Source organism: Musca autumnalis, unplaced genomic scaffold, assembly GCF_047663935.1.
Source record: "Musca autumnalis isolate F117 unplaced genomic scaffold, ASM4766393v1 scaffold_1, whole genome shotgun sequence".
Taxonomy (NCBI): Eukaryota; Metazoa; Arthropoda; class Insecta; order Diptera; family Muscidae; genus Musca; species Musca autumnalis.
In genome coordinates this window covers 42,904,868-42,917,610 of record NW_027411644.1, presented here as the reverse complement: position 1 = coordinate 42,917,610, position 12,743 = coordinate 42,904,868, and the positions used below count along the sequence as shown (strand labels likewise).

At 32.6% G+C, this 12,743-nt stretch overlaps 1 protein-coding gene across 1 annotated transcript in view; it reads right to left on the bottom strand.

The window, feature by feature from the left end:
* dpr11 (defective proboscis extension response 11) overlaps positions 1-12,743 on the bottom strand; it is a 255,589-nt gene that overhangs the window by 41,180 nt on the left and 201,666 nt on the right. Inside the window, exon 5 of the mRNA XM_073973776.1 lies at positions 1,852-2,060. Coding sequence (XP_073829877.1) covers positions 1,852-2,060 — 209 coding nt within the window. The remainder of the gene's footprint in view (positions 1-1,851; positions 2,061-12,743) is intronic.

The window sequence follows — 12,743 nt, the reverse complement described above, 5'->3', positions numbered from 1 at the left end:
ACTCACGGCGGATCTGTCCTTCCGGATTCTTAATATACTCACCAAGGGTTTCATCCCCAAAAGGAATTATCTCTGCCCCAGATTTTGAACTCCATTTTGTGTCACAGTGATATTAGGAATTTTTTAAACCTAAATTCTCTCTTTAGGATTATTTCGCTATAACCTTAATTGATGCCCAAAAATTATGAAATGTTTATGTTCAAGGAGGCAAAACATGCAGCGAGTTACTCTTTTATGTCATTACTTAAGATTAGAATTTAAGTAAAAAATCTTTGAAAACCCATATAATTTTTTATTTCTTTCTCTTTTCAAAATATTCTGGCTTTTTTCTTTGAATAAAAATAAAGGTTTCATTCAATTTGGAAAAGGTTTCATTTGATTTGGAAAAGGTTTCATTTGATCTGGAAAAGGTTTCATTTGGTTTGGAAAAGGTTTCATTTAATTTGGAAAAGGTTTCATTCAATTTTGAAAAAGTTTCATTCAATTTGGAAAAGGTTTCATTTAATTTGGAAATGCTATATATAATTCATTCTCTTCTTTAGAAAATCCTTTCCGAAAATCTTTCTCCTGTCTCAGTATGTACTCTTCCCCAATATTTATTATTTCCTTACAATGAATTGCAAATGACATTTTAGCAGCAGTAGTGACAATGACAGCACAACACAATCTATTACAAAATGGCAAATACCACAGAAGCAACAACAACGAAACCAACACCAACAAATGAACATAGTCAAATGATAATTTACAAATACAAACACTTTGACATCGTCAATGACGACGCCACCACAACGACACAATTGTAACTGTCACTAACTACACTATGTGTACCGCTAACACGAAGCTAGCTGCCAGTATTGGCGGGCGGCGCCACAATCAAGTCAAGTCTTTCAAAGCAGAAAATGTTAACTAGCGTCAATAAAAAAACAAATCGGTAACATGACAGAAACAATTCACGAAAAATTCTTCTAAAGAATGGGGAGTATAAATGGAAAAGTAGAAGATGGAGACACTTAAGTAAACGAGAATTGTGAATTCATGTGAAACCCGAGACAAATCAAAGAAATTGTACACGTTGTGAAAATTGTTTATATGGATAGTCAAATATTATATCAATTGAGTTTGAAGTTTCTAGGGTTGGTGGGTACGTGTGATGTTTGGTGTGTGGATGGATGTTTGATTCGTTTGAAAAGAACACGAAAATTGTAGGTAGACTGGTACTTGAGACCGCCTGAATTTACGCTCGTTAGCACTCTTATGAAACAAATATTTCCATCAATTGGATCTCTCCTCTTTTTTATGTTTGTTTTTAGACAAGAAACACAATTAAAAAAGTTAAGGGAAATGTGACTAGAGGAAGGTGCAAAGGTGTTATATTTAAAAAAATAAAACACTGTAATAAAATGAAACATACACTTTAAGTTCAATAACCTGGAACTTTATTGCCCTAACAAATAAGGTGAGTGTTTATAACTGAAGGGGGTGTGTGTATAAAGAACCTAAAGGAATAATATACAGACCAACTGATGTGATATTTATATCCAAGCTTGTGATAGTCTTAATGAATTTGCTGTTATAGTCGTGCTGAAGAGATTATTTATAGAATATGTAAAAATATTATTTATAGACGAGCTGAAGGGAGTCTTTATAAACAAGCATAAGGTCTAAGGTAAAAATAAACTTCTCACTCACACTGTACTGTGATATTTTGATAGTATATTTTTTTGATAGTTTAGTTTTTATTCATACTTATTAAATGATACCCGAATGCCGGTGCGTATAATTGTTGTCATGATTTACACGCCATACCTTATTTAAAAAATCATGAGAATTTGTAGCTTTCTTACTCACCGTACTATGTGCATCTCCTTCAACTTCTGGTAAATGTCGATCAACTTGTGTTTTATGGCGTCTTGATTCGGCGGATATTTGTTCTGAGCCATGATACCACATTATAAATGTGGGTGGTTCCAAAGCACCGCGAACAATGCATCGCAAAATAACAGTACTGCCAGCCTTAACATAACGATCAGGATCACCCAAAATTTCTGTACGAGGAACTATAAAAAAAACAAAGAAAAAAGGACAAAAAATTTAAATTGTTGCAAGTATTAACATAATGAAAGAATATTTAATATTTTCACTATGGAGACATGTCATAATGCAAAAGAACAAAGACCAAACTAAACAATCTAAATAAATAAAATTGGTTACATACACATACATAGATAAGTTCCAATTTTTTCCCACTTCTTCCCAACTTTTCCACCACATAATGGTAATGTTAGAAAAAAAAACGACAAACAAACTCATCAACATCACGTATCACACGTAATAATGGTAACAACACGTTCGAAAATTTGTTGGCAACAATATGTGGGAAATGACATTACGGCTTCTTTCTTGTGTACAAAAATATATAGAGTAGTAAGAGTGTGTCAGTGTTAACATAAGCCAAATTGGAAAGGAAACATCATCTGGAATAAACTTCTATACATATTTTGAGATATGGGAATATAAAAGAAGAAAAAAAAACTATAGATGGCATAGTTATTTGATTACAATGAACATAAGATGCATAGGAGGAATACTTTTGTGGTGGTATGAATGATTGGTTTGAACCTAAATTAGAAATGAAGAAGAACAAGGCAAAGATAAAAAAATTCAATTTAGTTTGTCTTAAATTGGAAAACAAATTTCACACACAAACATTCATGAAGTCATTGGAGGAAATGCATATGTTAATTCGTTGGATTGTAAAGGAATAATGCAAAATCCAAGCTATTCTTTAAAAAAGTCTACGCCTATAATATTCCTTGAAAAATATTCTTTAAAAAATCTACGCCTATAATATTCCTTGGAAAAATATTTCTTAAAAAATCTACGCTTATAATGTTCCTTGAAAAAATATTCTTTAAAAAATCTACGCTTATAATGTTCCTTGAAAAAATATTCTTTAAAAAATCTACGCTTATAATGTTCCTTGAAAAAATATTCTTTAAAAAAATCTACGCTTATAATGTTCCTTGAAAAAATATTCTTTAAAAAATCTACGCTTATAATGTTCCTTGAAAAAATATTCTTTAAAAAATCTACGCCCATCATATTCCTTGAAAAAATATTCTTTAAAAAATCTACGCCTATAATATTCCTTGAAAAGATATTCTTTAAAAAATCTACGCCTATAATATTCCTTGAAAAAATATTCTTTAAAAAGTCTACGCCTATAATATTCTTTGAAAAAATATTCTTTAAAAAGTCTACGCCTATAATATTCCTTGAAAAAATATTCTTTAAAAAGTCTACGCCTATAATATTCCTTGAAAAAATATTCTTTAAAAAATCTACGCCTATAATATTCCTTGAAAAAATATTCTTTAAAAAATCTACGCCTATAATATTCCTTGAAAAAATATTCTTTAAAAAATCTACGCCTATAATATTCCTTGAAAAAATATTCTTTAAAAAATCTACGCCTATAATATTCCTTGAAAAAAATATTCTTTAAAAAATCTACGCCTATAATATTCCTTGAAAAAAATATTCTTTAAAAAATCTACGCCTATAATATTCCTTGAAAAAATATTCTTTAAAAAATCTACGCCTATAATATTCCTTGAAAAAATATTCTTTAAAAAATCGACGCCTATAATATTCCTTGAAAAAATATTCTTTAAAAAATCTACGCCTATAATATTCCTTGAAAAAATATTCTTTAAAAAATCTACGCCTATAACATTCCTTGAAAAAATATTCTTTAAAAAATCTACGCCTATAATATTCCTTGAAAAAATATTCTTTAAAAAATCTACGCCTATAATATTCCTTGAAAAAATATTCTTTAAAAACTCTACGCCTATAATATTCCTTGAAAAAATATTCTTTAAAAAATCTACGTCTATAATATTCTTTAAAAATTCTACGCCTTTAATAATCCTTGAAAAAATATTCTTTAAAAAATCTACGCTTATTTGGGTCCTTGAAAACATGATCTCTACAAAATCTACGCCTATGATAGCCATTGAAAAAATATTCTATAAAAAATCTACGCTTATTTGGGTCCATTAAATGACACTCTTTAAAAAGTCTTTAAAAAATCTACGCCTATGGCAGTCCGTGAAAAAGATTTTTTAAAAATCGACGTCTATGACAGTCTTTAAAAAAATTATTTTTTTTAGTAATCCTGAATTTGTCCTTAAAGTTAGTAAGCTACTGCCTGAATAATAAATAGTGTCTTAAATATACATACATATCTGCGTATGTATGTGATTAGCATACAAATTAGTCTCTGCCAATATGAACAATATCTTTAAAAATTCTACGCCTTTAATATTCTTTATTTCTTTATTTCTTTATTTCAGCCAATAGATTCAAATTCTTTACAGGCTGTGGATAAATATCTTAGTCTAATAACATATTTGTTTCACTTAATTCTAAAGTAATTAATACATAAATCGTTTTATGTTGTCTTTCAAAGACTGTTTTGTTGCACAAAAGTCAACGATAGTAATTCTATTCAATGAGTTATAATTTGAGAGAGCCCTATTAATAAGGCTGTTGTTTACGTAATTACACCTATGGGAATCTACATGAAAAATGTTGATATTTCTCAACTGACGACATGGAGCTTTAAACTGTATTTGTTCTAAAAGGTAAGGACAATCAATATCTGAGTTGATCAAGTCAAATATAAACATCATAGCTTGCAACTTTCTCCTGAATTCTAAGGTCTCTAAGTTGATTAAGAGACAACGGGACTCATAACTAGGCAATGGATGAGTAAAGTTCAAATATGATAGACAATATTTTATAAATTTCACTTGAATTCTTTCAATTCTCTTTATATGTGTAACTGAAAATGGACTCCATAATATGGATCCATATTCTAGTTTGGATCGAACATAGGAAGTATATAACAACTTAGTGGTATATGGATCTTTAAAGTCCGCAGAATTTCGTTTAATGAAAGCTAAAACGGAATAGGCTTTAGGTATTATATGATCTAAGTGGGGAATAAACGAGAGCTTGTTATCAAAAATTATGCCCAGGTCTTCAAACTCATCTAACTTCTTTAAAACATGATTACCGAGATAGAATGATAAATGTAGAGGATTTCTTGAATGGCTAAAGGACACATGTGAGCACTTATCAAGGTTCAGATTTAAAGAGTTGACACCGCACCATGTTAGCAGATTGTCCAAGTCATATTGCAATTTTAAAGCATCCATTATAGAATTCACTTTTAGGAAGACTTTTAAATCGTCGGCATATAAAAGAAACATTGAATGATTAAAGCATGTGGAAATATCATTAATGAAGATATTAAAAAATAAGGGCCCCAAGATAGTTCCTTGAGGGACACCAGAAGTTTGAGTAAATGGTACAGAACTATAAGCACCAACTTTTACAATACACTTTCTGTCGGAAAAATACGATTTAATCCAATTAAGAAAATTGGATCTGACACCAAAATTATACAATTTATGTATTAATAAAGAATGCGAAATTGAATCAAACGCTTTTGAAAAATCGGTATAAATAGTTTCAACCTGGCACCCAGATCCTAGCGATCTTATACAATAGTCAGTGAACGCAGAAAGATTGGAGATCGTAGATCTATTGCTGTAAAAGCCATGTTGTTGCGGAATAATTATTGATTTGAAAGCAAAATTTAATTTTTCGTGAATGATATTTTCAAAGATTTTGGAAATTACTGTAATTTTGGATATCGGACGGTACGATAAAACATTGTCTTTGGAACCCTTTTTGAAAATAGGATTAATGTTAGTGAATTTCCATTTATCGGCAAAAACGCCTTCACAAAGAGATTTGTTGAACAGTATTTGAAGCGGTAAAGAAATTGAAGAGGCACAGGATTTCAAAACATCTGCACATATACCATCAGCATCTACGTTAACGGAATTTTTAACGTTATGGATACCACGAAGAATATCACTCTCAGATAATGTTATTCTGGTTAAGTTGACATCAAATGAATTATGAGACAATTGAAAAGAAGAACTATTACCATTGTCAATGGAAGACCTACCAAATGTTGATTTAAAGTAGTCTGCAAAAAGATTAACGATGCCCTCTGGAAAGTCCGAAGATTTATCATAATAGACCATCGAAGAAGGAATATCAGTACATTGTTTCTTGGATTTTATAAAATTCCAAAAACATTTTGGATTCTGTTTGATTTGATTTTCGATGCTCATGATGTATTGATTATACAGAAATTTATTCAAGAAATTAAACTCCTTTTGGCATAACTTATATTCCTGGAATATCAGCAAATCAGATGAACTTAAGAACCTTTTATATAATTTATTTCGGCGATTTTTCAATTTCTTTAAATTTTTATTGTACCATGGATGAGATAAGATTGTCCTCTCCTTTTTAGGAATAAATTGGCCACAAATATCTAAAACAATTTTCAGAAAAATATCATAACTTTCATTTGTGTTATGACCCTCTAAAGCAGATACCCAATCAATCATACTTAACGATGAATTAAGTGCAACAAAATCAGCATGTTTAAAATCAAAGCGATCAACACTATTATTTAATTTATATTTCATAAAGGAATAAGTTTGAAGTTCAATAATAATAGCTGAGTGGTGAACTGTACTGGGAGAGAACGAATTTAAACACTCATGTATGTTATATTTTATTTCTGACGGTATGAACAGCAAATCTAGTATTTTGTGCAATTTATTGTAAATGTTATTGACTTGAATTAGGTCAATGCTTAGCAATGAATCGATTAAGTCTATTTCAAAATCTTTGTTCATATTTGAAGGAGTAATATTATTACCATCATTTGTCCAAACAATATTATTTAAGTTGAAATCACCGAAAATACAGAAATGAGTGTTAATATCCGATTTCTCATGCACAGCATTAATATTGTTAATATGACCACAATAAATTTCATAAGTACTATTTGGAGGGATATATGAAACACCAATGCATAATTTCAAGTTATTATTAGATATTATATAAACAAAAAGTTGGTCGAGCAAACTATCAATGCTAACATTATTAGATGTATAAGACTTAAGATGCTTTTTAACAGCTATTAAGACACCTCCTCCGCGAGATAATCCTGTGGCTTGAAAACTTCTATCCTTACGATAGACATTAAATAAATTAACATTAAACAATTCCCCATTAAAGAAATCAGAATTTAACCAAGTCTCAACAATTATATAAATATCATAATCCGATTGATCAGAGAAGTTATATAGCAGATTGCACTTGGAACGCATACCTGAGACATTTTGGTAAAAAACTTTTAGGCCAGATACATCAATTAATTTGTTAGAAGGGTTGCAGGTTTTCTTTCGAAAAAAATAAATGGGCGAACACTAACGTTTACGGGCCACAATGTTGGTTTGGTCAGCTCTGCATAAAAACTAGTTGAAACTCCAAGTTTGAAGTTGACATGTCTCAAAGTGTTCACATCAACATCTTTCTTAACAAGGAGAGAACATTCCATATGCTGTTTAGGAATGCCTGAATGCTTCTCAATATACGCAATAACTTGATCTGGCGTCACACTTGTATTGAATGAAGACAAATGAAGGAATTTCTTTTTCGGCAGAACATTTAAATCCGTTGATTCGTTCTGCCCAACAGCAATAACACGGTTTCTTCGCTTGCGTCTATGCACTTTCGTCCAATCAGTGTCATACAGGTTTGATCTAGCCTCCGACAAAGCAGTTGGGTATGAGAGTGAAGAAGAAGCATCACATTGTAAATGCTGCGACTGATGATTCTCAACAGTGTGTTGTTCAGTGATAATGTTGTTGTAATTTTGGCGGTTAACTCTATTACTCGCATTAGATACTGATGGCTCATTTAAGTTAATGTGTTTAGGTGGTTGCTTACATATTCTTTCAAGGTTTTTCGAAAGTTCATCGAACCTTTTATGCACATTTTTCACATCATCAACAAGAGCGACTAGCGTTGCCTCTTTTATTTGTCTCAATTCATGAGATAGAGAGGAAATCATAGAGACCATATTAGCAGCAGCACTCAGACAACCGTCACAATTGAAAACAATGTTTTTATAGTTTTTAAACAGATCAATAATTTTTTCTTTTTCTCCATCCAATTGAACACATAAAAAATGGAATTTTGCTTCGCAAATGTGGCAAGAGATAGCATTTGATTTTGCCGATTTAAAACATTTTGCACACAATACTGCAGGTGGTGTGGTCATTGTTTCAGTTTATAATGTTCTTAAAAAAACACAGAAGCAACTCAGATTGACGGAGCGAAATATGTTCACTCGAACGATCGTTTGTTAAACTATCGTTTCCTTGAAAAAAATATTCTTTAAAAAATCTACGCTTATTTGGGTCCTTGAAAACATGATCTCTACAAAATCTACGCCTATGATAGCCATTGAAAAAATATTCTATAAAAAATCTACGCTTATTTGGGTCCATTAAATGACACTCTTTAAAAAGTCTTTAAAAAATCTACGCCTATGGCAGTCCGTGAAAAAGATTTTTTAAAAATCGACGTCTATGACAGTCTTTAAAAAAAATATTTTTTTTAGTAATCCTGAATTTGTCCTTAAAGTTAGTAAGCTACTGCCTGAATAATAAATAGTGTCTTAAATATACATACATATCTGCATATGTATGTGATTAGCATACAAATTAGTCTCTGCCAATATGAACAATGTCTTTCCCCATCTGAACTTTACGTACTGCCACAATTTTGTTAGTGCTACAGGCATGCGAAAATAAAATCGGTGTTAATTTGTTGCATGTATTTTTGGGGGCAGACGAGAATATTAGCAAATTTCAATGTTCTGCCGAATTACAAATAAAGACTCCTTCTGTCATTATCGCCATAGACTTGTGTATGCCTAAGACAGCGCAACTCATTCTGATCCCCAGTGTGTTGTTTTCTTTTCATGTTGACATTTGTTTTACACTTTCGCAACAATGTGTGAAATGTTAAGTTTGTTAAATAAATATTATGAGTTCTGCTTAAAAGCAAGTATATATGTATGCACGGAAACATACAAACATACATAAATCCCTTCTGAGACAAATTAACATAAAAGTTTCAATATTAAATATAGGCCGGAAGTAATAGTAGTGGAATTTGTATCGTTGAAGAGGAAACACAAAACTAAATAGTTATCTAAAAATACGCCTTTATTTATAAGAATACAGAAATTCTAATGCGAAAATCTTAAAAAGTCGTTATATCTTTACGACATGTTAAAAGATAGCGTTTAATAATGGTACATCCATCATCAGCTGAACTTCATATTTTAGACTGTGTCATATTTTGTCAAATACTCGTATTTTAACTAATCATATCAATATCAATTAACACGTACCTTCTTCCTTTTTCATTAATTTTATCCATATAATTTTCCTAATCACCTTCAATTAATTTTATCCACAAAATTTTCCTGGTAACACTTAAATAGATTATTTTATCTTTAAATATTATGGCCCGTTCGTTCGTTTTTTGTTTGTTTGTCACAGCGATAACAATTGAAAATGCAATTTCGAAATGAAAGGGAAACCAACTCAAACATAAAAGCCTTTTTTCCACATCCACAATCGAATATTTGCTAAAGTCTACTACATGAGAATATGTTACCATAACCATTATGTGAAGTAATTTGGCGTTTTTGGCAAATTGTTCTAGGCTTTGTCTTCATCTTCGTCTGGGTTAGGTTTTGTTCTTATCATCAAATTCCAAAAGTCATTATCATTTAACACCTCAGGTGGCGAAAGCAATTTCCAACAAAATGTCCTCTACATTGAGGAGTATGTGACGACTACAATGCCAATGATATTGGCAAGAAATTGTAACCGAGTGTTGATATGCATTCCTATAAACCGAAAAAGGGATATTTTCCACATAATAATGTAGGCATTACTGTAATTGGATAAGGAAAGGGCTACAGTATAGGGGTGTTGAATGATGGCAGGTTTTAAAGAATATTTGTTTATCAAGGACTATTATAGGCGTAGATTTTTTTAAAAAATATCTTTTCAAGGGTCAGCAAAAACGTATATTTTTTAAAGAATATTAAGGACCTTAAGTGTGGTTATTTTAAAGAATGTTTTTCAATGATCATCCTAGGCGTGGCTATTTTAAAGTATATTTTTTTAAGGATCATTATAGGCGTGGCTATTTAAAGAATATTTTTTCAAGGACCACAATAGGCTTAAATTTTTTAAAGAATATTTTTCAACGACCATTATAGGCTTAGATTGTTAAAAGAATGTTTTTTCAACCACCATCATAGGCGTAGATTTTTAAAAAGACTATATTTCGACGACCACCATAGGCTTAGATTGTTAAAAGAATATTTTTTCAAAGACCATCATAGGCGTTGATTTTTTAAAGGAAATTTTGTCAAGGACCATAATGGGCGTGAACTATTTTAAATCATATTTTTTAAGGACCATCATGGTGCTTATTTTTTCAATTAATATTTTTTAAGGATTGCCATGCGCCTGGATTTTTCAATAATTATTTTTCAAGGACCATCATGGGCGCGGATTTTTCTAAGAATATTTTTTTAGGGACCATCGTAGGGGTAGATTTCTAAAACAATATTTTTTCAACGACTATCTTATGCGTGGTATTTTCTAAGAATATTTTTTAGTGACCATCATGGGGCTGAATTTTTCTAAGAATTTTCTTTTCGGGACCTTCTTAGAAGTAGATTTTTAAAAGAATATTTGTTTAAAAGATCATCATAGGCTTGAATTTTTCTAAAAATATATGTTTTAGGGGCCATTATGAGGGTGGATTTTCAATAGAATATTTTGAATATGGCCGTTGCCCTGCCCATGACATTAAAATTATTATAGGCGATTTAAATGCCAAAATTGGAAAGGAGAATTTCTTTGGCCCAACAGTCGGGAATTTCAGTCTCCACAGTGAAACATCTGACAATGGTATGAGGCTGAAAGACTTTGCAGCTGCAAAAAACATGGTAGTTAGCAGTACCAGATTTAATCAGATCAAAGAACATGTAATCAAATTGATCATGTTGTGATAGATGGAAGACATTCATCGAGCGTGTTGGATGTACGATCGTTCCGAGGCGCAAACATTGATACGGACCACTACCTTGTTGCAGCAAAGGTACGTACCCGTTTAAACGTTGCAAATAAAGCACGAACAGACACAACACGAAAATTAGACATCGGTAAGCTGCAATCACGATAGATAACCACAGCATATTCCACTTAACTAGCTCAATTGCTTAATCAAAGCACTCCTCATTCCGATAACATATCAGCGCAATGGCAAAGCATTGCCCACTCCATGCAAACAGCCGCAAAATCCATACATGGATTCCAGAGACCTCCACAAAGGAATTCATGGTATGACCAGGAGTGTCGTGCTGCTACCCAAGAGAAAAATGCGGCATATAGAGCTACTTTACAATCAGTAGTAACGCTTAGCGCACGAGAGAGAGATCGGGAAAAAAACAGAGAAGAGAAACGTCTTTTCCGCAAGAAAAAGAGAGAAACGGAAAAGCGGGAGTGTGAAAAAATCGAGATGTACAGGAGCCAGAATAAAGTCCGAAAATCTACCAAAGAGTGAAACATCAAACAGATGGCTTTGGTACACTCACATCCTCCTGTAGAGACCAGCAAGGTAATCTGGTAACAGATACTGATAGCGTGCTCAGGATATGTAAGGAACATTTCTCTAATCTGCTGGTATCCAATAGTAGCGAAGACGATGATACCACAGGTTCAATCCCAGAAGATGGTATAGAATGTATACCACCCGGCCAAGATGAGGTAAAGACAGCAATCAACCGGCTGAAGAATAATAAAGCAGCAGGAGCCGATGGCTTACCAGCCGAGCTGTTTAAAACCGGAGGCGACGCGCTGATAAGGTGTATGCATCAGCTAGTTAGCACCATCTGGCAGGAAGAACGCGTACCCGACGATTGGAACCTGAGCATCCTGTGTCCCGTCCACAAGAAAGGAGATAAGACTGTATGCTCCAACTACAGGGGTATAAGTCTTATCCCTATTGCCTATAAGATAGTGTCAGGGATATTGTGCGAACGACTAAAGCCAATGGTCAACGAAATAATTGGACCATACCAATGTGGCTTTAGACCTGGCAAGTCCACCATTGACCAGATATTTACCCTGCGGCAAATCCTGGAGAAGACCCAAGTGATGCAGATCGACACATATCACCTTTTTGTCGATTATAAAGCAGCATTCGACAGTCCCCTCCTATCAAAGGTATTCCATGCAATGTCTGAATTTGATATCCCCGCAAAGCTTATCCGGCTTTGTAAGATGACTTTAACTGATACTAGGTCCACAGTTAAACTTAGAAAGAACCTCTCCGAACAGTTCAGTACCTATTCAACATTTTGCTGGAAGAGGTAATACGAGATGCAAATGTCAAAAGAAATGGCACAATTTACATCAATAGCCACATGTTACTTGCTTATGCTGATGACATAGACATCATGGGACGATCAGTAAAGAATGTAACTGATACCTTTAGGAAGGTCGAAGCAGAATCTGCGAAAGTGGGTCTGGCGGTAAACGGCGAAAAGTCCAAATTGATGGTGTCGACGCGCAAAGCGTCCATAGAGCTCGGACCAACTGTGGAAGTTGATACCTATAATTTTGAGGTAGTTAAAGACTTCGTCTACCTCGGTACCGCCATAAACACAACAAACAACATCAGTTGTGAAATAAGAAGAAGAA